Source organism: Calypte anna, chromosome Z, assembly GCF_003957555.1.
Source record: "Calypte anna isolate BGI_N300 chromosome Z, bCalAnn1_v1.p, whole genome shotgun sequence".
Classification (NCBI taxonomy): Eukaryota; Metazoa; Chordata; class Aves; order Apodiformes; family Trochilidae; genus Calypte; species Calypte anna.
In genome coordinates this window covers 49,600,857-49,626,997 of record NC_044274.1, presented here as the reverse complement: position 1 = coordinate 49,626,997, position 26,141 = coordinate 49,600,857, and the positions used below count along the sequence as shown (strand labels likewise).

Sequence of the window (26,141 nt, the reverse complement as noted above, 5' to 3'; positions counted from 1 at the left end):
CAACCTAAACCTCCCCCGGCACAACTTAAGACCGCTGGCCGACGGGGAGGGGCAGTGGCACCGGGGGTGAGGGCACCAAGGGTCCGGGGGCTGCTCTGCGGGCACCTGCAGCGAGCCCGGGTTACAAACTGTTGGCAGTCGGCTTGGTGACATCGAGATGGGAGCCATGCACTGGCTAGGAAAGGCAGAAATCCCATCCGGACGTTGCAGCTTTTGCACTGTCTCTAGACGGAAAGGCCACCGTTTTGTTGTTACCTATTTTTGTTTGTTTCTTTGTTTGTTTAAAGTAGTAAAAACGCCCGGTATGCATCAGTTAAATTGGATCCTGCAGATACCAAATCTAGAGTTGCAACTTATTTTTATAACTGCTGTTACTAAAAGCTTTCGTGCCACACAGAAAGTAAACTGTGTGCCTGTCTTTATCAGTGTCTGTACACAGAGGTGGTGTCCCCTACTTCTTGCAAATAAATCATACGAGTATTAGCACAATCCAAACACCTGCAAACAAGAAGTGACATCGGAGTGGCCTCCCAGGGCAGCTGGAGTCTGTTTCAGCCCCAAAACCTCGGAGACAACTGGGGTGCCTTCAGTGGACTCCAGGAGGGACCTGACCTCCAGCTGAAGCTGGAGCCACACCTGGTGGCTGCCGTGGCACACACACATTGGTGTGCTTCCCTGACTGCAGATAAGGGACCTGTGTTGAAATACAGGAATAAAATAGCCAACAAAAGGTTTAGGTGATGATTAAATAGCTTCTTTATGTCATTCTAAGGGCAAAACCTAGGATTTCTCTTGTGTACCAATAAGCTTTAGCTAATGGGTTTCATGATTTGGTTAGAATGAAAGAATATATATTGAGAAAGATAGGTAAAAACAAACAAAAAAGGGATGAAAAATGCACTTTTGTGTTTCACAGAGGATAGTTTCTGAGGGTTACTTCATTCTGTGTTGGTACACATTATGACTTCTGCCTATCTGAGGTGCATGGTGGCATCATTACAAAAGCCTAAACATCACCTAATAGGGTGATTGCTTTTCTGTTTTGAAAAGCAAGTTCTTTTCTGTTTTCTGTAGCTGCATCATATACTACTGCCCCATAGTCTGAGGAGACATGCATCAGTGCAGGGAGAAAACCAGCATTGCCCCAAACTGGCCAGACCCCTGCAGGACTGGACAAAATGAGTGAGCAAACGTGGCTTCACACACACACAGAAACTCCCAATCCATTCCCAGCTGCATGAAAAACAGTGACAACACAGTCCTGGAGCTGCTGAGCTGCTTGTCACCCTGGGCGTGGAGACTTTATAATGCACCTCCATACCTTAAAGGTACTGTAAAAGGAATCTTATCTGCACTCGTTGAAGATAATAGACAGCAGGCACAAAAGACAGCTGGTCAGACAGGTGGAGGAGGCGGGGAGAAAGAAACAGAGGGTAACACATTATTCCCAGCCACCTACCTAAGTTTTGCTCAGCTCCCTTTTAAATCCTTCCTATAAACCTGGATGTGTCAGAGCACGGGAAAGCCTTCATCTCAGCTCTGTGTTTCAGCATTTCTGGTGCAGAGAGCAGAGCCCTCACACCTGCTGAAATGTGTGATCCAGCCTTGGTCACAAATGGAAGTAGGGAGGCTCAGAAGCACCCTCCATTCACTGATAGTGAATTAACAGGAAAAAAACTTCCACCCTGCCGATCAGTGTGCAAGCTTGCTGAAATTAATTACTTCATTTGGCTGTATGAAAGGCAATTTATAAAATGAGTTCACTGTGTAATCAAAATTTTTAAAAGTTGTTTAGAGAATTTCAAGGCTACGATTACTCATTAAGTGGTTTTCTGTCTTAGCAGGTAGCTCAAGGGCTTTTGGTTGTTCTTGGCTATTACACGACAAGCAATGACTTATAAATAGAATACAGAATAAAGATGTAGAGAGAAGACAAGAATCATCAGGTAACAGATGACTTGTTATCACTCTTGTTATAATACACATTGTGATTTCTTCTTCTCTGCCTTGCAAAGCAGGAAGCTTTCTCTAGTGAGAGTTCAATGAGCTGGCCAGCCTGATGGCTTCCAGACTTGGCCATTTTCCTAAATTTCTAATTAGCAGTGCAAAAACTAAAGGTGCATGTAGCTTTCCATGCTAGGGGACTGAATCCCCTAGATTTTAAATGACCAATTTGTGGTGCTTCATTAAATATTGTAAGAAGCTACTGTGACAACACTGCTTTAGTGGGTGTCCCGCTCTAGACTTCCCTACACAGAAAGAATTTTCACACGAGACAGCCAAGATTATTCCTGGAAAAATAAAAACTGCCAACAGTGGTGTCTCTCTGTGTGCTCCATAGGTCTGCCCATTTTTTTTCCCCACTGATGGAATGCTCTTTTTGAGCCAATATTCCTAAAAATGGATCTAATTTTAACTGTCTTAGTGACATTAATCTGGACCAGCTCTGGCAGCACTATGCCACTTCTTCCATACAGAAGAAGAGGAATGAGCTTTATACTGTTTATACTGTTTATACTGTTACTGTTACTAGCACTTGGCTTGGTTTGAGTTATCTTTTTTTAAAAAAAGTGTTATCCTCTGCGGCACAGTTATCTTTGTACACAGTGTATAAAGCAGGCTGGACGAGGCATAGACTGTGGACAAAGCTGAGCAGCCAGTGCTGGGCAAGACAGGGTAGCAACACTGCCCACTTGTTTTAAGGCTAAAGAAAGTGTTTCAGGGCCACTTTATAAAGTCACTGCCTCCTTGGAAGATCACTTGTTTGTGATTGTGGGTTGACGATGCAGCCTATGGCAGACAAAGGATCACCTTCCATTTGTTCTTGGGGTGTGGGAAGTGGGAAGCAGTTTGGCAACCAGTGTTGTGGTACCAGGAAGCTACAGACCTATGCGACTCATCTTTCCCTGAGCTTGATGGACTGCCTGACTCTGGTCTGTCACCCAACAGCCCTAGGAGAGACTGGTCACTGGCATAAATTTTATGGCACGGTTATTTCATCACGGGGCTCTAGCTTATGAAAATGTGCTCACCTAATACAATTCTTCTCCAGAAAAGTAGGCAAGGAAGAAATACTTTACAATGAGAGTGGTGAAACACTGGAACAGGTTGCTCAGAGAAGATGGGGCTGCCCCCTCTCTGGAAACATTCAAGGCCAGGCTGGATGGGACTTTGAGCAGCCTGGCTTAGTTGAAGATGCCCTTGCCCACGGCAGGGGGCTGGGGCTAGATGATTCATGAGGTTACTTCCAACACAAACCATTCAGTGACTCTAGCCGGTCTTTACGTGGCTTTATCTTAGCAGATACTGGTGCCAGTATATAGATTTTGTTTTGTACAGGCTCTGGCTGGGATGAAATTGTCTTCATAGTAGCCTGTATGGGGGCAACTTACAGTGTTGATAACACAGCACTTATTTTTGGCTACTGCCAAGAAGGGGTTGGCAGCATCCAGGTTTGGGTTTTTTTTGTGCTTCCTTCTCCCCTGTGTCCCACACAATCAAGCAGGATGGTGTGGGCAACAGCTCGGGAGGAGACACAGCTAGGAAGGCTGAACACTGTCCATGCGGTGGGATGTAAAGACACACCCAGAGCCTGGGATGTACATGAATGCTCCTCTGAGACAGCAAGTGGACACTCAGCCATGCTCTTCTCCAGGAAGGGGGGTGCCTGCACAGCAACACCACCCTGTCCCAGCACCAGGGCAGCATCTGCTACAGGCTCTTGGTGTCACAGCCACTTGTGACATGAACGCTGTTTGCATCCCGTGCTGTGTGTGCAGGAGCCATTCCTCCTGTGAGTAAGAGACTAAGTAAAGCACACTCCACTTAACCTCTTACTCTGGCTGAGGGAAATCCAAGAACACAGCAAGTGTGTAATGAGAGCTGCAGAGCTTCCAAGCCTTGCAGCTGTGGAACCCACGTCAGTCAGTGAGACAGTGAAGGCAGTGAAGGATGTTCAGGACAGAGAAGAACAAGTAATCTAGGTAAAAAAAATAGCAAACTAGTTACCAGAGTTAAATATGCTATTTTTACTATTGTTATTTTTTTCTAGTGTTTTTAAATATTTGGAAAAGCGTATCAGTTGTAGTATAGCACTTAAGTTGTAGCAGTTTTACAAACTTGATTACAGACAGCGGGTTTGATTTTGTCAGACTGAAGACAGACACACAAGACTGCTGCTTGTACTGAGGCAACCTTGCTACATAGAATTTCCAGTTTGTGAGTAGGAAAACAAAAGCCTTTTAGTCCCTAAATGTTCTAACACACATGAAGCAGAACCTCAGCTGCTGGTAGGAAACCTGTAACTTTGAGGAGACTGAAAAGAAATGCAGACTGCATTCTATGTATGTCTGATTGTAGGCTAAATATTACCAAGACCACACCTATGGCAGAGGGGAGAGGGATGGGGATGATTTTGGTAACATATCAGTAGCAGGGTACTGACTGAAAGCTTAACTACTCTGCTGTTAACATGCACTGTGATATGAAAACTCTCATAGATCTCATCTCTTGATGTGGTAGTGATGGGTTCTTTTACTCTTCCAGCTTAACTCATCTCACAAGAATATACAGTACTCTGTATTCCCATTGAAGTGCCTCTTCCTGGTGAAAGCAGCGTTAAAAACTCAGATAGAAAAATTAATAAATTAAAAAGCACCTTTGAAGCTTGAATTTTGGTGGACACATGAGAAACTGCCACAAGTGTAATTTATCATTTTTCTGAAGACAGAAGAAATGCCCAACTGGACCCCAGCAGAATGTATCACTACTGCTGCAGTTCTGCAATCCAGTGACTCAGGCAAACTGCTTAATTCAGATTTGAGGAGTGTGACTGAGTACAGACTTCTGCAAACAAGGTTGGGAAGTTCCCATGCCATATCCCCTCTGTGTTTAGTACTGTGCAACAGCTGTCTTTTCCCTAACCCTCTTAACGTTATCTCCTCAGGTGTGTCACTAAGTCATGAAGTAAGTTTAAAATATCACAATTAAGCCAATGCGTTTTCCATCCTTTTACTGAAACTGAAAAATTAATTCTGTACCAAAAAGTACACAATTTAGTAATAATACAAAATGTTAATTCTGCAAGACAGAATGCCAGTTAAATCCACCAAAATGAACACTGAACCACCATTTACTGCCAGAACAGTGTTACTTTAAATAAAATCACTGAATGAACATAAAAAACAAAGTAGTTTCAATGTTCCTGAAATAAAATGGTAAAATGGTAGCTATTAGCAACAATACTGCAGGAAGAGAAACGTTCATGGTATTTACGTGCTATCATATACCTAGCATGTATTATATCTACACTTGTACATTAGCTTTCTGAGCTCATAACAATGTTAATATTGTGTTGATGTAATAAAAAAAAAACACAACATCATGACTTTCACCAAATTTGCACAGTAAAAGAGCACCTCTGCTAGGTACCCCTTCAGGGACTTACCGCTGCTTACATCCCTGAAAGAATCCCAGTCAAATGGTTCCCCTCCAAAACAATCCCAAACCAAATAAAAAAAATCCCCATTATCAAGCACATTAGTAGTTTTCCTCCAGCAATTAATTAGGTAGGGCAACGCAGTCAGTAATATTCCCAGAGGTGAATCAAACCAGAACACACCTGGGTTTTCTGCATTACATTAAGAACACCTGAGACTGCTTCACTGGTCCAAGAGTACAGTATTTTAATACAAAAACTGCTTGTTGCAATAACATGTAATTTCACTGCATTCCCTTAATTAGTACTTTTCATTGAAAAAAAGGATAAGATTTCTTCTTAAAATAAATAATCCCCATCAAGAAGAGAGTTTATAAGGAATTTAAAAAAACAAAACAAAACATGACTCATAACTAGTGTTAAACAACAGTGTGATTTTCTGGCTTCATTTTATCTCGGCTTAAGCAGTGGATATACACCTATTCCTAGGGAATAAGTGTCAAACACTTAAAAAAATTAAAGCAATAATTAAGAATATACAAACACACTGTACCTTAAGAGACATCTTTTAAAAGAAGTGTAAACATCTGTTCTTGGCTCCTGTTTGAATGCACTCATAAAAAAACAGTTTAAAAAATTGCATTTACTGACATTACTAAGCTGTCTGACATGTAACTGCTTTTAAAGTTACCAGTTTCAATTTTTTTTCTTCCTGAACAAAACAATAGAAAACACAGTTTTTCCTTACTTTAGCACAAATTAGATTATTTTTTAACAGTTCAGAACTTTATAGGTCACAAGTTTTCCACAGAGGAATAACCTAAATTGTAGAGTTTAAAACACTGAACGCTGCTTAGCTGAAGCAGCAGCAAATTAAGTATATTTATATAGATGCATATATCTATATATATATAGGTATAGTATATATAGAAAGAGGTTTCAACAAAACAAATGTAATTCAATAAAATCATCCTGTAGCCTAAGGGCTAAGTTTTACACATGAACAGAAGAAAAATTGGGAGTTCATGTAAAATTACCAGGTTAAAAACATGCTTGTCTAACCAGAAAATAAATGGCAAGTGCATTCAAGCCACAATTTTTTTTCTACTGTACATTTCAGTAGGTACCAGGAATTTACTAGCCCAAATAATCCCAACCTGTAAAAAAAAGACTGACCCTTAGGAAAATTATGTGTAAGAGCAAGAATTTAAAAGCTATGATCCAGATATCTGTCAGGTTCTTCCTTCATGAAGTCATCTGTAACCACTGAAGAGGGTCAAAGGCCTATGTCATTTCATAGAAGTCCATGGATGTCTCTGTTTATCTGACACAGACATCATTGAATTGAAAGTGATTTTCATTCTAAACTTCACAGATTTTTTTTTTCCCCGTTCACTCAGTGAATTGCAAGAACAATTCTTCATTTCAAAGCCATTTTAATATTCAAGCTGTCTTCTTAATACAGGTTCCTTGAAGATCTTGTAGATTGATTTTTGACCTAGTCAGAAAAGTAAGATAACTACATTAGAAAGTTAAAACGTCACACTGGTATTTTATGTTGCAACTGTTCATGTAATTATTCCTGAATTTAACATACTTGGAAAAAGGGTAAAGCAGCAGGAAAATAATGCAGGTTTTTTACCTGTTGTGGATCATGTGGCTTTTGACTAGATGCCCAGCTGCAAGAGCTGCCATTAGTGATAATTCTCCTGCCATCACTGTAGCACAAACAATTTTAGCAAGCTGGCGGGCATTTTCACCAGGGTTATCTTGGCTTGCACCTTGAACTCCAAGCATCTGGAGGGAAAAATATGCAACATTATATATACTATGAAATCTAAGTAGATATATGTAGATATAACATCTACATATATATAACATATCTATAAGTAGATATATGCTAAATTTAATACTGAAGTATTTTGAAATTATATCAACCCAAATAGCTTAACAGCTCTTCAATATTAAACATCCTAGGCTTTAGAAACTAGACATGTGAGGAAATTAAATAGTTCTAAAAATTTTCACCTCAGATCCAGCAGGTTTCAAGAGTCTCCATTCCCACAATGTTACTCAAACAAATATGCACAGCACGGAAGAAGGATTTGATTTAAAATGCTCATTTGCTTTAAAGTTTCAGACTTATACCTGCAGACAGGCCTGCTGTGGGAGCAGGTTGGTGCCTCCGCCAACAGTTCCTATCTCTATAGAGGGCATGGTGCAGCTGATGTAGAGGTCTTCATTGGTGGCACCAGTTCGCTCCATCAGAGTGATACAGTTAGAGCTGCCCACGTTCTGTGCAGCATCCTTCAAAACAGGAAGGGGAAACAAAACACTGACTAAGCACCTCGTTAGGAATTACTGAACTAAAGTAAACCTGCATCAATGTAAAACAAACCTACCTGACCACAGGCGATGTAGATAGCTGTCACTATGTTTGCTGCATGTGCATTGTAGCCACCTATGCTTCCAGCCATGGCAGAGCCCACCAAATTTTTGTTTATATTGACTTCAACTAGATCTTCTGTAGTTGTCTTCAGCACCTAGACAAAGTGGTAGACTGTTACTTACACTGCTCCTCAGACAAGAGTAGAAATACACTATTTATGGTAAATAAGTCCTGGCCCCTTGTTTGGTTCCATAGGGAATTTGACTCAATCAGTGTCCTAGATACCTACTCTTATTTTTGTTCAAAAAGGGCCCTTTTCAAATGCAAAAAGCATTGTTCAAGTTAACAACACAGAAGTCAGTGCAAAGGGTTTCAACTTGCACATGCCTTGAAGGAAAGCTCACCAGGTAAATTCTCCCTTTCAAGTTCTTGCTTATCTTCAGAATGAAACAAATGAAATCAACTAGGCAGATATATCCCATTAATTCACCTTCTCAGGATACAAGTATTTCTCCAAGTTGCTCCAGAAACTAAACACCTCCAGTTTTGCTCTGTGTAAGAATACAGAATGAAACTGAAGAGTTCAAACATAGACCACTGTGCTGCCTTTGTAAAAAAAAAATTGTGCACACCAGTATCAAATTAAGTGGCACATTTATACTATACTGATTGTATTTTGAAACCGTCAAGTAAAAGATTTACACTGAATTTATCAGAAAATGACCAAAAACAACAAGAAAAAAAGTGATATGAGCAAAATTTAAGGAATGTAGGAGGAGTAGCAGGTGATGACAGAGATCTGCATAAAGTCTACAACACTGACAAAAACATAGTTTGTGTGATAAAATTCACTCACTCTAAGTAAATGTAGTGATGTACATGGGTGGGGTTGGGGAACAATATCCCAACTTTACCCCAAAACTATCCATAGCCATTACCAAAGGACTGGCTCCCCATTACAATTTACTGGAATGAAACTTGGGGTTATAATAGATATTGCTATTGAATCAGCAGTAAAAATACAAACAATTTGAAAATTAGGAAACTAATAAAAAGCAAACCCAAGACATGAATTGTGTTAATGTATAAATCCAGCCTGCACACACACTTGGAATACTGAGTCCACCTTTGTACCCAGAATTTTAGAAATTTTAGAACTGAAAAAAATCCAAATATAAGAATGATGATTGTCATGCTAGAGCAGTTCCATGTAGAGAAACTAGAACTCTTCAGACTGAAAATGAGAACAGCTGAGAAGGTGGAAAGGCTGTGTAGAGCTATAGAGTGTTGAGTAGTAGAGTGAAGACCAACGTCTTGGGTCTCTCTTCCAGTACAAAACTAGAGATTCATCACACACAGTCAAGAACAGGAAGGGGGTAGTTCTCACACAAGGTGTAGATGCACTATGAAATTCTGCCTGTAACATTAGTGTTGGTATCAGTAATACTAGCAGTGCTGGTATTAGATGTACTGATAATACCATTTTATGCAGTTTTACTAAAGGGACTGAACAAATGACTGGAGGAAAACAAATACATGAACAAAAAAATCCATCAAATATCATTCAGACAATCTTGACCACGTTGATAGAAGGCAAAGCTGAGTATGGTGTAGTAAACCCCTCCCTGAATAGTGTTTGTTGTGGCCTGTGCTAACCAGGTTAATGGGTGATGGACCTGTTCCAACACACAGTGCCAGTTTTCTGAGCCCACGTGGAAGAGCATCTGAAATAGCTCTTACGATGTAGGGCAAGCTTGCTGGGGCTAAAATTGGCACTGTTTATAAAGGTTACCCTCTGTCACACAAGATGCTATGAAGCCCTGGAATTAACTGAAGCATCTGATTATCTTTCTTCATTGGAGCAGGAAGCATATAAACTTTGAAGACAATGTCAGGTTTGTGTGAATAACAACATATCAGGGCGATTATCAAAATGACCAAGCCTTATAGAAGGCTTTCAAAACTCCATGTGTGAAAATCTGTCAAACTGACATAATTTTTCGAAAGTAGAAAGAGAAGCTCCCAATGCCTCCAACTGGATATGCATTAGTCAATATATGCACATCCTACCAGAAGACACAATGAAAGGAAAAAAATCCTACTGTCTCAAGAAGAGTGTCTTTATCCTACAGCTGTATCTGAAAATATACACAGGAGTTACTACATATGTATGGATTAATTACTTACCTGGAAAACAAATTACAAGTAATATTTGTGCTGTAAGATAGGCATCAGTAAAATGTATGCATTCTTATGAACAAGTAAAAGTAACCAGACACTTACTTCTCTAACAACCTTGGCTGGAATGACTGCTTCACAAACAACAGACTTCCCTCTTCCTTCTATCCAGTTTATAGCAGCAGGTTTTTTGTCTGTACAATAGTTACCACTAATAGCTATAACCTGGAGATCAGGAAACTCTTCATTCAGCCTTGCCAGTGCTTTTTCAGTACCCTGTTAGAACAAAAACAGATAAAAAGAGAGTACATCACCATTATGGCTCTGAATGAGCTATTCAAAGACCATGGAACAGCAAAATTTAATTAAGTCTAATAAGATCACCAGTTACAGCTGAAGAAAACATAATTTCAAGAATGAACCTGAAACAGGAAAAGAATTAAAACCTATTATGACTATTATTTTTTTAACCACTTTGGGAACTATATGGGGCATAACTGGTTCTTCCCAGAACATGTGGACTCTCTAGATACTTTCTGGGTACATGGGCGTATGACTTACTCTAAGGTACACCATGAATCAAGTCAAACACTAAAGGCATGGATTTAATTCATTTTGGATGCAGCAGAAAGAGCTTCTCTACTGTAGGACAACAGACTAAAGGGCTGCTATATTTTTGGCCCAAAGCAACAGAGCAACAAGCTTTACTTCTATATTACCAAAAATACTTTTAAAAATCATAATTAAAAAAAGAAAATACAAAGTAATTTCTTTCTTTCATTGTTCTCATTCAGTTCTTGTTTACTCTTGACAAAGCAAAACACCTTTATTGTTTTGTAGCACTGCAAATAGTGCTGTCTTATCTTTCTGTCTTCTTATGCCAGGCAGTCACAGTATGGTAGGGCATAGTTCAGTTGTTTTCAAAAGAAATACACATTTATTAAAAAGACTTAGGGGTCCTTACTTTTGAAATCATATTCATTCCCATTGCATCCCCTGTTCCAGACTGAAAACGGATATAAAGGTTACGACCAGCCAAACTGATGAGAAGTTTCTGCAGACGAGCAAACCTGAAAGAAAAAGTTAACTATTACTTACAGTCCTCAAGGGAAAAGATTAAGTCGGTTTTAAGTGGCAAAGTCACAATAAAGCATTGTAGATAGCACTGCTAATCACACTGTGTTCCTCTCCCTCAGCACAAGAAAAAAACTTCTCTTTAGTAAATACTTCTAAAACATTCACTGTGAAAGTGTTTACTGCCTTTTTGTATTTTCTGTCCACCGACTTAACGCAATAAAATAACCAGAAGTGATCACGCTGAATTTAATTCTTTGGTGTTCCTTAGGAAGTGTGACTATCAGGTATAAATGAAAAATTACACCTTTGAAAATTCTTATGTCAGTTTTAGAGCAAGGCAAAAAACCTGTGCTATCTTTAACAACATTGCAAGCTCCATGAGTCAAACAAAAACCAGGAAATACTGCATACCAAGAGCAGCATTAGTTGATTCTGACTTAAATACATGTATGTCCTCAGCTGACACTTACTGGTCAGCCGAGACTGACTGGTAAGAAACAAACCTGATCCAGACATCTCTCTGAATCTTCTGAAGAAAGCAAGTAACTGTAAGTCTTAGGAAAAAAATCTAGGGATTGAAATGGACTTAATACTGTTTTAAAGTTTTTAGCATTTCAGTTCTAGCATTAATTGATCCTGTATTCTCTGGAGCCCCAGGAATTAATAATTAACATTAGTAATACCACCTGGAAGGCTGGATTCCAGGCTCTGAATTACTTTTTGCATAGTAACTAATTAAAATCTAAATAAATGTTTATATTTATTTTTAAATGCTAGGACAAAATAAATAATGTATTAACATACAGTGTGGTGAGACACTGGCACAGCTTGCCCAGCAAAGTTGGGGCTGCCCCCCATCCCTGAAGTGTTCAAGGCCATGCTGGATGGGGCTCGGAGTAACCTCGGACAGAGGAAGGTGTCCCTGCCCATGCAGGAGGGTTGAAAGCAGACAGTCTTTAAGGTCTCTTCCAAACCAAACTATTCTGAGATCCTCTGGTAAGTCTTACGCAATGCAAATACTTTGTTGCTAACATACAGCTGTTTACCACTTATCTTTGGAAAATGTTTATTGCCTTGGTACACAGCCAGCATAACTTATGTCCTCCGAGATTCATACTACATGGGTTAGCCAAAATTAATGATTTCCTGTACTGCAGTATACTAAAAAAACCCAAAACCAACAATTCAGAGCTTTCTGCCATCTACAGAACTCTTATGATAGGAAACAAGGCTAATTATAGCCATTGTACTGACCTGCTTGTGCTGTCAAATGCTTCCTTCATTATTTTAAAGCCTTCAGGGCTTTCAAGCCAAACTTTCACTTCTGCAGCCCGGCAAGCAGTGGGCAGCCTTACAACAGGTCCTCGAGTCATCCCATCTGCCAGAATGCGGCTACTTGCTCCCCCACCCAGCTAAAAATCAAAACAGAAAGGAAAGTTTTACTTTTTTGTAAATGTGATGTGAATTTCACTTCTTTGGAAGTCAAAAACATGCCTTACATCACCTCAAACGTGTCTTATAATATAGGAGGCTTTTCAAGCTAGTCAAACAATACTTACACATATGGCTCTACATCCTCTGTTTGTGCTTGCCACAAGGCATCCTTCTGTTGTTGCCATTGGCACCTGAAACTCTTTGTTATCCAAAACCAGTGGTCCTGCTACGCCTACAGGAATAGGCATATATCCAATCACGTTTTCACAGCAAGCTCCCATAACCTTACAAAAATAATACAAATGGTATGATTAAGGTTACACTGCAGTTGTGTTGTACAGTATGTTACATACTAAGTCAGTGATTACACTATATCTTAGCAAAAAAGCCACAACCTCACCCGTAAAATAACCAGCTCCTACCTCAAAAAATTAACAGCAACAACTATCAACAGCTGTGCAAGTTTAGTATTTGGCAGACATAATGACTCCTGTTAAGTCTTAAACACTATTTAAAAACCAGCACTGTCAAATGAATTTTTAATAAACTATTAATTTTAAATAGGCTTGAGCTCAAGGTATTAGTACTGTTCAGCTGGCATGGGCTGTGATAGTAGAATTCTGCATCTCAGAGAGGAGGCAGGTGCACACCTTTGTAAGAAGTATTTTTTTGGTAGGCTACAAAACTTATCCAACTCCCTAAATTTAAATACTTCAAGAGCATTAAAAAAGTAGAGCCTTATGTTTCCCTTTTAATTTATTTCCTTCTACATTAGTTTTGACCAAGCTCATTGTTAATTCACATACATACCTTTGTGCATGTATTTCATGTATATGGAAAACTATTTTAGAGGGAGTTTTGCTTGTCTGCCTTTTACTTACCAAAGAATAATTATAATTCCTATAAGGAAGGTACTGCAAAGATGAAGGTTCAGGGAGCTTCTTGGATAACATCTGTCTGCGAATGGATACACCTCGCTCCTGAGTTTCCATCAGGGTTTCCAGTTTGTATGCAGGAATATGCTTGGCATTAACTAGGCTGATAACTTCAGCATCAGTTAGGTATTTTGCACCTTTCTGGAAATGTAAGGGGTTGGGAGAAAAAAGTAGAGAGTCTCTCGGTGAAAAGCGTTTTAAATGGTTCCAGATGAAACAGGGTAGTAACTTTGACATTATCAGAGTACATCTAAAAGGAATCTACTGCCAATGCCAAGATACAATCAAATTTTTCTTCATTAAGACAGCCATTTCTGCATGTATATGATGAAGCTTCAATGACTTAAGTTTGTCATGGATGATGAATCTGCTTCCCCTTGCCCCTCCTTGACTGACTGGAGAAGTGGTGCACAGAAGTGCTTTGGTTTAGTTGTGACCCCATCCAGCCATGTTATTAAAGTCATATAAATTTCTGAAGAATGATATTACAGTCAAGAGGACTATTTAAAATGGAAAATTAAGAACTTTAAAATCAGATGCTGCAGTAGATGTCAAAAGAAAAATTATTTTTCCATACCTCTGCATTTCCAAGTATACGAACACATTCTTCAATAGAACGTGGCTCTTTAGGCAACTCCATTTCTTCCTCTTTCCCACTAAGACATGAAGAAGCTTCCACAGGGTTGCAATTGCCAACTACAAATGTAGCCTTGGTCGACGACTCTGCCAATACAGGTTTTATGACTTCATCTGCATAAAGACAATTAAAATGAACTTTGGTTTAAAAAATAAATAAATTAAGTTTTGATTCCAGATGTAACACGCTCACACAGATTTCACTAATTGCTCTTTACATTCATTAACAAGTTCAGACTTAAAAATGCTAAAAGATTACCATTCCCGTCTTTAGGAACCAAAATTTCTTCAACTGTGTTAGGCTTCTGGTTGTTTTTCAGAAGTCCAGACTGCTTCCTGCAGCAATTCTCAGGGACCTTCTTCTGGACCATCACTGGAGATGTTATGGGATTCTTCAGTGAGAGCGTGGATTCTGTCTCTGCTTGCTCAAAGAAGATGTATTTGACAGCAAGGAGAAGGGCCAATCCAAGAGTGATTACTTGTTCAATATCCATACTGGCCATTCTAAAACGGACAAATCAAAAAGTAATTACACAGTATACAAAGTTTCTTGTTTACAAGATCATTTTGACATCCCTTTGCTTTAGAAAGGGTAATAGTTTAATCATAATCTATACAGTTAAACAAATTCCAGTAAAAAGACATTTTCTACCTATTTAATTATGCTGGCTTAGGTGGAAACTAGTTCTTTGTATTATTAATAACATAATTTTCAGATGTAATTAGTTACTAAATCCGTGATGAAGAGCAGTCCTAGTAAGAGAAATGGCTGTAAAACATTGACCACCTAGCAGCTATATCAAGCTATATAGACTTAAATGATCTTACAAAAATTAAGTAGAAAGTTTCAATTATCATCCTCTACCAATAATGACTACTGTAACACAATCTGAACTGCTAAAAGGGCAGGAAAAAAACCCAACAGAGACAGTTCTGAGTTTTCAGAAGTAACATGGAGCCAAGAAGCTGCTAACTTCAGCTGAGCTGAAGGAAAAGCAACAGTGACGTTGCTTTTGCACTTGTGTGTGAATGATCACAAGATCAGCACAAATAATACTCCAGTGCAGTCAGAAAATTTATTTCCACTGTGCTGTGAAAAGTGTCAGTGCAAGTGGGAAAAGACAGTGTTTTGAAGCATACAGGACAGCTATTATGGTCTTGATTACTTCAAAGAGATCCAGACAAACAGCCTAATACAGAAAGTTCTTATGAAACATGATCTCTGGTTCTAAGAAATCCTGAAGTGGTCAGATCTGCAAGCTTACAAGTGTTGTATCCTAGGACCATAGCTTGGCAGCAGTGGAGAATACACACTAACCAAGGAAAAAAACTCCTCTTATGTCACGTTGCCTACCGGGAAAGGTAGAACTGCCATAACGACACATTAGGTTCAATCCTCTTTGGTGCATTCTCATCCAATCCCCCTGAATTTTCCACAGTATTGTTTTGAGCAGCTGGTTCTGCTATCCAACGACTGTGAGCATGAACAAGAACCAAACCCAGTGACTGTATTAAAAACACAAAACAAAAGAATAAATATTAATTTTCCAACTGTAATTAGGTATCTAACCAACTATTAACCATTTTTCCTTTTTGTTTGTTTGGTTTCTTTTTTTGTTTCCCATGCCTTAAAAGTCTAAAGCTAAAGGCTCATTTTCCACACCTCTGATCAACACCCTTTCTGTTCTATTGAAGCACTCAAGAGCTTTGAACCTGTCCCCCTGCATCCTTCTTCTTGCTCAAGTAACAAGCAAAAGAAAAAGAGAGTACTGTAAGGGTAAGTAGGAAGAAAATGGTACACATGAAAAAGCCTGACTATTTCACATGGAAATGGCATATGCAGGAAGACTAAATGTAGGTACAGGAGACATACTAAAAATTACCATGGTAAATTAAGATTAATGGGATACAGAATAAAAGTTTACAGAAAACAAAAGCTTGATTAATTGCACCAAGACACACTATTGGTTGTATAAGTAAAATATTGGCTAGAAGTAAAAAAGAGCCACAAACCATAATCATTTTGACCCTCTGTGTTACAGGATTTGGCTTATTTTCTTCTTCTTCCAGAACACGAGCAAAATGGCTAAGCTGCCATATTGGGCGCCCTTCACGACTCTCTCTTGAAAGCTGCAAAAATAATAAATTAGAAAACAGGTCCTTTTTACTACATATTAGAGTAATCACTGAGTAAGCATCAAAATTGCATTTTCATTTGATCATTAAGAAATGACCAACAAAAGACTTGGCCTACAGTCTCTGGTTTAGCTTACTTTAGACTTCAAGTAGTGGAAAACTCTGGACAACCAATAAATTGCAATATAATTTGTTCACTCTGCTCTAGATCAGAACTCATCCTATTGAATGGTACTGCTTCACTGGGTCACTAACAGGTTACTGTTATCAGATGAGCCACAGTGACACTTCTTGGGCATTACCCCTGTCTGCTCAAAAGGAAGACAACCAAAATTCATTAAGTTCATCTTACCTCTAATACCAAGGACACACAAGCTGGGAAGAAGGTCATGAAGACAAAATAGTTGGCAAGAACAGACATACAGCCAAAGCAGCACATAATTTCAAGTTGTCGTACACCTACATAAAAAAAAAAAAAAGGCATTTTTTAACCCTTGAATATGCAACAGATATTCTGTATACTTTAAGTGTTGCAGAAGTAAGAAAGAACCCATTAAACTGACACTGCAGATTACACAAGGAACTGTCCAGATTAATTAAAACCAAGCACAATAAGCCCACGTCATTACTTATTAGCTTATTCCAACCACAATATGAATCTACAGTATGGTATTTACAGAAAGCTTTTTAAGAGTAATTGTGAATAAATATAGATAATTACAATTCACCAGTATTTTCAAGTTTCACACTGAAAGTATGAAGTTCGTCAGTAATCTAAACACAGAATAATTAGCCAACATTACATATTGAAATGCCTTCTGAAAGATGGCCAACTAAGTGTTCATGGAATAAGAAAGACCATATACCCCACCTATGGGGTATAGTCCACCTTTTATAAGCCTGTTGTCCAGAAAGAGTCAATTAGTCATGTCACATATGCATTACAGAACTGCCTCAGAAAAGATGCAAAAGCTAACAGTATAAATAATAGTAAAAAATGCCAATGGTTTGCTACACCAAAACAAGGGATTTCTTCCTGGGAGTAAACAGGAAAACAGCTTATTAATACACATTGCCCTGAAAAGCAAGTGCACTGAAAGATACCTTTAAGGTACTGCAAGATAGTTAAAAACCAAAACCAAACCATACACAAAAACTAAAAGAAAAACAAACACGCAAACAAACCCAACTTTAGTCCTAACTATGTGCCTTCAATTTATTTTACAAGGAAATCAGGGATTTACAATTGAAAATCCTTTGCTTCTTACATTGAACTGTTCTTTTTTTAAAGAAAGACAACTGGTACTGCACAAAGAACTGAGAAAGAGCAAAAGATGGGGTGGGGAAAAACAGTAATATATTGGTTATTTTAAACTGAATTAGAAAAACCTTCCTTGTCTCCTTGCCTGGAGTAATTTTTAGAAATACTAGTTTCTTATAAGAATAGAAACTCATTATTAAGTGTGCACAATAGAAAATTTTAGCAGCTACTAAAGTGTTAACAGGAATGATTAGTCACACCTATGATTTGAAACTCTTAATATTCCAATGCCTTTTAAACAGTCCTTTTCAACTTGAAAGATTTAGACCTTTAAACTGCGTTGCTTACCTGACATAGTACCAACACCAATCACAAGACACTCCACAAGTGCATCCAGTGTAAATGTAGGGCCTAAAATTGCCATTCCACGTGAAATATTTTCTCTTACTTCATCCTAAAAAGAAAAATTCCTGTACATTAAGCTGAAAATCAAATTAAGGAAGTACACCTAACATGAGTAGTACTGTGGCCTTATAAAACATAAATTGAAAATTAACTATTAGGAAATAATACATGGTTTGCTTTATTTCTGGAAAGTTATTACACCTTGACAGCCTTTATGTACTTAAGATTATTTAATTTTCATTAGCTTCTATACCTCTGGCTCATCACTATTCTAGGCTCCTACAACACTGATCAGCACAGATTTAAATAAAGTACATTCAGAAAAACAGGACCTAAATACTTCAAGACATGAACCAGAAGCCACTTACATCACAGCATTTCAAAAATCCTTGGAACCACTTATCTGTACCCTAACTTTTTTTTTTCTCATTTTATTGTTTAACTTTCTAGGAGAAGATGAAACAAAAACCCAAAATACACTAAAGCCTTCCCCTGGTAAAAAGGGATTTTCTCCAGAAGTAAGGCATGGGAAACTCTGCTTTTCCTTATGGTTTTGGAGGGTGGAGGAGAGAAGTTGTAGGGAAAACCTATTTGTGAAGAACTTTCTTGTAAATTAATAAAATATTTGTATAGCATTTTAACAGAATATGCAGCACTAATAATATTGCATGTATGCATGATTTGCTATATACTCTAATATACTACATTAAAAATAATATATACTTTTATCATACCTAAAGTGCTCTACTACCATTTAGAGTGTTTGTATTTAGAAATTAATTTCACTAAATAGACTTTTATTTCAGGAAAAAATATTACATATTAGGAAAAAACATTACAATGTATGACAAGAAAGATGTCCTGTTTTATTTTCCTTTTGTGCCATGTTAATTGCATTAGAGCATGAACATTTCTGCCTAGATATATGCTATGATTGTTCTAGAAATAAGCTTTTTCAGTAGTGTAACATTAGATGTTTTCTTTTTATGCACTGTTTTTGAGCCCCAGCAATTAACTTTTTTTTTTTTACCAATAACTCTTCTAGGTAAAATTCTAGGTAAATTTGGTCTAGAAACTCTATCCCCCTTAACAGCTATAAACATTGCTGGTATGAAAATTCTGAACGTACAAGTTAGGCATACATATAATTAACTTCGCTCATGTGATTATGCACCCTAATTTTAGTGCTATTACTCAACTTGAAAACTAATCTGGATTGAAGACAAGGGAATAGAGAATCTGGTTAATATCTGATCTTTCTTATGTATCACCTGGATTATTCATAGAATAATAAAACAAGCTAGCCTTAAATATCATCTGGTTTGGACTTTCTGCCATGGGATAACGTTCATCTTTGAACATTAAATTCAAAAGCTCCATTGCAAAACAAGAAACGAAACAAACATGCAAACAAAAAACTAAAACACAAAACCAAACCAAACCCAAAAAACCCCAATCTCCACTGACCTGTGAGTTGGAACTGAGCGCAAATTTGGCTAATGCACTTGCTCTTGACAGATCAATCAGAAGCAGGAAGAAGGGTAACGCTTCACTGGAAAAGAGTGGCACAGGTTAAAATTAAGCTTTACTGTACAGGAAAAAGAATTCAAGCAAGAAATCCAGAATAACAGTTCCCTACTTACTTTAAACCTGTCAGTTCTTTATCCAAGAAGTGAATTACAACTGTGCTAAAAACAAAACTTGAGAAGATTGTGAAGAGGCCAGCAATACCTTTAGAAAAAAAAATTGTATTTATTATTTATTATTTAATGTACTTGGCAAACAAATGACAATTCTCATCTTTCAGACTGCATTAAAAGCAGCTGAGAGTCAAACTGAAATAGATGCTGGTTTTATGCAGATAGTCAAGTCTAAAATCTGCACTGCGTTCAAAGCAAGATTCCTAAGAAATAAAAAGCTATAAATCTTCTCATTATCAGCACAAATGAAAACTAGCTTGAACAACACAGTATTTTTAAATGTTAGCATAAACAGTTATTTCAAGAACTACATTTTCAGCATCTATATAATCCTACACACCCTCTTCAAAAACACAGCATTTTGAATCATGTGGAATATTTGTTTTGCTACCCAGCAAATAATTAAAAATAATGCTGTGCTGTACATGGCACAAAATGTTATGTATTTATTACCAATCTATACTAAGGAACAACAAGTAAAACGCACACAGCAAATATGAAAAAATCAGATACAGTACCTAAAATGTATTTTGACCCAAGCTGCCTTAGGTTCTGAAATTGGAAATATATATAAAGGATTGCTATACAGCGTGTGATTGTCAGAATGATGATGTCACTGCTCAGAACATCCTGTTTGAAACACAAAACAATACAGTCAGCTGTTACATGAAGTAGTAACTTGTTGAGTGTCAATAATAAAAATATATACTTTGTGAAGTTGCACTAAACAGTTCACAAAATAAGCTTGTTTGTTTAGAAAAGTAAAATGTTACAAATAATCTTAATGTAAAATCCTTGTTCACTAGATACTGTGTAACTGAAAGTTTAAGATTTAATAAAAATGTTTTGTGGCACATCACTGCTTGCATGTACTTTTAATATCTACAAGGAAAAAAATAAGTCAATTAAGAAGTTTCTGAAGAAATTCCTCCTTTTACATCACAATCCGATACTGCTCTACAGAAAATCCTGGATCTACTGACTAACAGTGAGTACAACAACAGGAATTTAAACACTTACTTCTTCAAGTTTGGGGCATTCATAATTCCAGCCACAGATCTTATCATTCCCAGTGAACATCTTCATGGACATCATACAGATGGTGAGAGTCACTGTTCCCACAATGACTTCCCATGGATGAGAGGCTACAAAAAGGCCATGCATTCGGAAGAGTCTGGACAACATTTTCAAGACTGTTTTTCTAAACTTGATGAACCTGCAACAAAAGAGTATTTCATATCAGATTTAGGGCTCTGTAGCTCTAAGAGCTCTATAAATTTCTGCAAGTCATCCCTCAGAAAAAAGCCAAAAAACAGTGAAGTAACAGACAAGTAAGGAAACTAATCCTCACCTTTCAGCCTTACATTCATATGGAATGTAAAACACATTCCATCTGAAACAGTATCAGCTGCTCCCACCTTCTCAGGTTTTTTATTTATTTATTTTTTAAATACACATGTCCCCTGTTTCTTTAAGTTCTTACTACTAAGTCTTACTACTACTCTCGCATCATCTTTTGGCACCTTCCTGTCACTTTGATAACCCTTCTACTCCATCTTCTTGTTTTCACCACTTAAGGAAGCATTCACTACGTTGTTAATTCTTTCTACTCACTCTATCAAAATATTGATTAACCAATTAATCAATTTATTATAATTTTAATTTTTTATGTTTCCAACTAACCATTGTTGGTAGCGCTCAACTTCAACAGCAGCAATTAATTATTATCTTCCTCTGACTATATTTTCCCTACCTGCTGCTCCATTTTATGCACTGATGCAAGACAATCACATTCAAAAAACAGTTGCTTCTTCACCTCAGGCACCATGAGGTATCACCAGCTCACACACAGTATCCTGTGACAGTTTTATCTTGTACCCATAACTAATTCCTAGGTTACTGATTAGTTTCATCATTCCCTAACAAACATTTGACAGAAATTCCCACACCTCTCCTTCATGTAACTGACAATGTGAATTTCCTGTACATACTTCAGTTGCAAATCACATCCTAGTCTGCTTGCTCTATACTGCTCCTTTAGACAATTTCATCAAGAGTGTTTTCTTCTGTTTTATAGCCTAGAAACAAAATGTCATAAAATTATCTCTTAAATACATTAGTACTGCTACTTAGCTTTTTCCATTTCACAAAATCACCAGCATATAAAACTCTGTGATGAATGTTGACTGAGTAACTATATTGTGACGTTCTTAAATAGTCACCTGGCTAAGAGAGATAAGCTCTAATTCAGTATGTGCATGTACACACATAGCACTATAAAGATCTCCAGAGGACTAAGAGCACTTTGCACACTGTCACTTCAAAGTGCATAAAAAGACTACCTCCATGGTACCTTCAAAGTAACAACAGTCTCTCATTCAGGCCTCTGAGAAGACAGTATTTCTAGGACATAAAAAACTTACTCAGACAAAAAAACTGAAGCTGTCATTCAGTGGAAAAAAAAAATCAAATAAGGGAAATATATCTCCTTAGTGTTCCTGAAGATACCAGAATCATCTTGGTTTCCTACCATTGACACTCAAAATCACATAAGCACCACCACGAGCAATATGTTTTTCTTTATCCTTACACAGTGAAGGTGTGGTAGGATTTTCATGGCTCATTAAATAAAGGGGGAAAATCGTTGAGAAGACTGCCTTCCTTACAAACAAACAATTCCATTTTCTATCAGAAAAAGAGCAAAAAACCACAACAAACCAACTGCCTTTTGAAGTCAATTTATCCTTTGTTTTCCTGTGTAATTTAATCTATGTACTGGTTTGCAGATTTATGTCCCTGCACAAGTGTTCATAGTGGTATTGTACTTTTTCCTCAGCGGAATGGATGGTATCTTTTAATTAGGAAAACTAAAATAAGACGTAAGACATTCCGTATAAGGAATATCTTAATGCCAAAGATCATGAAGCAATGCAAAAAACCAGAAAAAGCATAGCTATGTCCTGTGAAAATACGAACAGTTTTTAATACCATGTAGTTTTCAGGAAAATCAGAATTAATACTCACTATGTGACTATATGGAGTTTTATCAGTTTGAAAACTAGTGAGACAATTCCTCAATTTTGATAGTTGGAATTATTACCTGGGCATTAAAAAACTGTTTGTAGAAGTAGAAAGATTTCTTCAGATATTACTTCTCACATTTTAAAGAAAAAGCAGTAAGTGTAAAATGCTTCACATAAATCAATTACAGAAAAATATTAATTTAATTATTAGAAAAATAATCCATAATATCTATTATTACTACACAAAGTTCTACAGTGCACCACTGCTATGAAAATAGAGGATGCCTCAATGCTGATCTTGGGGTCAACTGAGTGGCAGTAATACCTAACCTAAAAGGATTCTTTAATGCCTTGGTATTTATTTAACCTGCCTGAAATGCCTGGGGTGTTGTGCTATGCAACTCACATTTCTAGAAGATACTGAGGATTTTGTACACTGATTCTGCATTACTGAGGGCTGCAAATAATATTTCAAGGCCTAGGATCAGCTCATATTCCTAATTCTGTCTGAGGTATTTGTATCGCTACACTGACTCGTATCTTGAAATTTGCAAGACATGTTAAATATAAGGCTGAAGTTTATTAACACGCTTTTCTTAAATTTCAAATTGATGGCTGAATGGAGACATTTTGTAAATCATATCCATTTCCTGCTCGCCCTTGTTCTCAATCAAAAATTTCCAGGGGAATATTAGGTAAAGCAATCCATTCCAGTAATCAAAACATCACATGAACAAAAACAACTGCAAACCCTTCAAAAACTTAACCAGCGTGTGAAAGGCGAAGTAGACCGGTTGTAATGCTTTTAGAGCATTACTCTGCCACGTAGCACGGTAACTATTTGCTTAAATAGCTTAGGTTTGCCACACAGCTCTCACTAACCTCTGAGCAGCCACCTGCAGCACCATCTATTAGATCAGCACAAATTTCCCATCTCTTGCTGGCTGACTCATCAATAGCTGTAATACTATGAAGGAACCGAGAGGCAAAAATAGCTGAGCAATAGCCTGTGCAGAGCTCACCTGAAACGCACACGACACCACACAGACCTTGTCAAACTGCCAGGTCGCTTTCTGCGTTTTCAGAAAGGGAACCACCCTCACGCATCGCCGCAGCCCCTCAAACCCCGCCGAGAAAGTGGGCAGGCACAGCCCTCCCGTCAGACCTAGGCTGGGCCGCCCCGCAGGCCGCCCGGAGCCGGCACGGGGGCCGAGGGAAAGCCCGAGGGTCTCCCTGCCGCCGCACAACCCGGCGAGCCCCGCGCATCGGCAGCGCTGCGGGAAGGCGAGGCGGGCGGCCTGACACGGCCCAGCCCGAGGGGCCGCGCCCTCCGAGATCAAGAAGGCACCGAGAAAAGGGCTCTGACCTCCCCCCGCCCGACACGCAGGGCTGCGGGTAACGTGGGCCCTAGGGGCAGCGACAGCTCCGCTGCCCTCCGCCGTTATCCGGCCGATCGCCCAGGAGCCGATCGGGGCCCGGTGCCGCAGCCCGGACCCGGACCACAGAGGACCCGTATCGCGACAGCGGGCTGCCCGCACCGCGCCTGACAGAAACGCGTCCCCGCGGCCCCCTCGCCCTGCCTCCCCTGCCGGCCCTGCTCACCTCACCGCCGCCGCAGCCCCGCACACCAGACCCCCGCTCGCCGCCGCGCTAAGGACTGAGGCTGCCGCTCCTCTCCCAGCAAGGACACCCGGGGCGCGACACCCCAGCCTCCGCCATCGCCCGATCGCGCAGCCAATCGGGAGCGCCTGGCACGCCCAGAGCGAGGCGCGTCACACACTGCGTCGCCGGGGCAACCACCCGGCGAACGCTGTACAGCTCGAGTCTTGATCAGGAGCGGGGAACACGCCATCTCGCCATGGGCTGCCCGCCAATGGGCCGCCGCGCTCCCCTCTCCCTACGTCCTGATTGGGCAGCAGCGTGCGGCTGATTTGCATATGTTGATCGACCCACAGATCTCCGACGGCCCCGCCGCTCGGGAGCGGTGTCGGCCTCCTCACCGCGCGGTCCCGCCGAAGTGGCCCACCCGGCACCGGCACCCGCACCCTGCGCTCACGGCACGGGGAAAGGCGGGCCGGGGCCTTCTAGGCACGGCCAGCGGCCTGGGAGACCCTGGTAAACTCATAGGGTTCGTGCTGTTTCCACGGCCCTCGGTAATGCGCTGTGGTACCGTTTGCATCGCTCTATCGAGGCGTTGAGAAACGGCATCTTAATTTTACGGCTCTGTTGGTTGTGGAAAGTAGTGGTGCCCCCGACACCGAGGAAAAATGCTGCATATTTCCATTTTAGCTTCAGGCCAAAGGGGAAATGCTTTCATTTGATCATTAATAACAGGAGGGTCCTCAGTCTCTTCGGGCAGAGCCAGGGGCAACGTGCTGCCCTAGGTTGCAATACATGGCCATTTTGTGTTCCTGGGTCTAAGCAACAGCAAGCTAGCGCGTTTAAGTGAAAAAAAAAAAATTAAAAATACATTCTGCAACTAGATGGTACAGATGACCTACACTTCAGCTTCTCCCAAACTCCTTTCTACGTGTGCTATTTGATTTATTAAAAATTCTAGTAGCTGCACTTACTGTGAAGCATTAATGGGATTATCAAAAACGGATTAGATGAGGGTTCCTAAGAACTACACCCACATCCAAAGTAGTAGTTGTTGTCAGTAACAAAATCATTCACGCCAGGTCAGTCTTTTAACATGTAAATTACACTGCTCATTTGCATATTCAGTGATGCAAGCAAATCCTAAGAATTTGTGTCCATCATCCCGATAAGCTTCCTTCTCGACACTGGTGTCTTCTTCAGTTACTTAAGAGTGAAGTATTACCAGCGAGATTTTGGGAGTAATTTCTTAAGAGTGAAGTATTATCAGCAAGATTTTTTGAGTAATTCGGTAACATGCAGAGCATTAGCTGTAATTGCATACTGATGCGACTAAGTCAAAGCGAAACAGCAACCTGTACACAGCTGCAACAATTATGTATAATTGATACAGATTTTAATGTCACCTTTAGTATCTCACCTTTTTCCACGCTTCTACCATAGCAGTGTCTTTTTAAAATATTCTGTGATTAATATGATTTAGCAAGTCATAAAAATGCTAATTTTATCAAGTTCACTTGGAGTAGGAGTCACTATGATGATTTGTAGTCCGTGCCGTTGAGTTTTTGTACTTGCACTGGTGTCCCGCCCATAGCTCCAGCTTCACGCCGCCAGAGGCCACAGGGCTGCACTGTGCTGCTGCACTGTGCTCCTGCAGTGACGGAAGGCAAAGCTGAGGCAGAACGGGGCTGCTGTGGTTAACAGCTGACTGTACCGTGACATACGACAGTGTTGCTGCAAGCACTGTGGAAATAGTGGCAACTGATAATGTGGTAATGCAAAACACGCTTCTACTCCTGAACACTAAACGTTCGTTGTGCTGGGTACAGCAGGTGAAGTTAGCTGGTTAAACGCGGACACGGAAGTACACTGGTTAGGAAAAGGGAACAATTTTAGGTGACACACAGATCGGTACGTTAAGTTCTTTGCAA

The 26,141-nt window shown here is 39.4% G+C and overlaps 1 protein-coding gene across 3 annotated transcripts; it reads right to left on the bottom strand.

The window, feature by feature from the left end:
* Positions 1-4,996: 4,996 nt before the first annotated feature.
* On the bottom strand, positions 4,997-24,320 carry HMGCR (3-hydroxy-3-methylglutaryl-CoA reductase). 3 transcript variants are annotated; one of them, XM_030467063.1, is made up of 20 exons: positions 24,214-24,320; positions 20,609-20,804; positions 20,107-20,218; positions 19,532-19,619; positions 19,356-19,440; positions 17,832-17,937; positions 16,575-16,681; positions 16,100-16,216; positions 15,441-15,592; positions 14,346-14,590; positions 14,028-14,200; positions 13,397-13,591; positions 12,641-12,799; positions 12,336-12,493; positions 10,969-11,074; positions 10,110-10,280; positions 7,840-7,980; positions 7,586-7,744; positions 7,080-7,234; positions 4,997-6,935 (listed from the first exon to the last, which is right to left on the bottom strand). In XM_030467063.1, the coding sequence occupies exons 2-20, from the start codon at positions 20,771-20,773 to the stop codon at positions 6,881-6,883; spliced, it is 2,649 nt and encodes an 882-aa protein (XP_030322923.1). In that variant the 5' UTR covers positions 20,774-20,804; positions 24,214-24,320; the 3' UTR covers positions 4,997-6,880. The 3 variants fall into 3 exon arrangements, with proteins under 3 accessions (XP_030322923.1, XP_030322922.1, XP_030322921.1); XM_030467062.1 differs by lacking the exon at positions 24,214-24,320 and adding an exon at positions 23,634-24,123; XM_030467061.1 differs by lacking the exon at positions 24,214-24,320 and adding an exon at positions 23,978-24,012.
* Between the last annotated feature and the right edge of the window lie 1,821 nt (positions 24,321-26,141).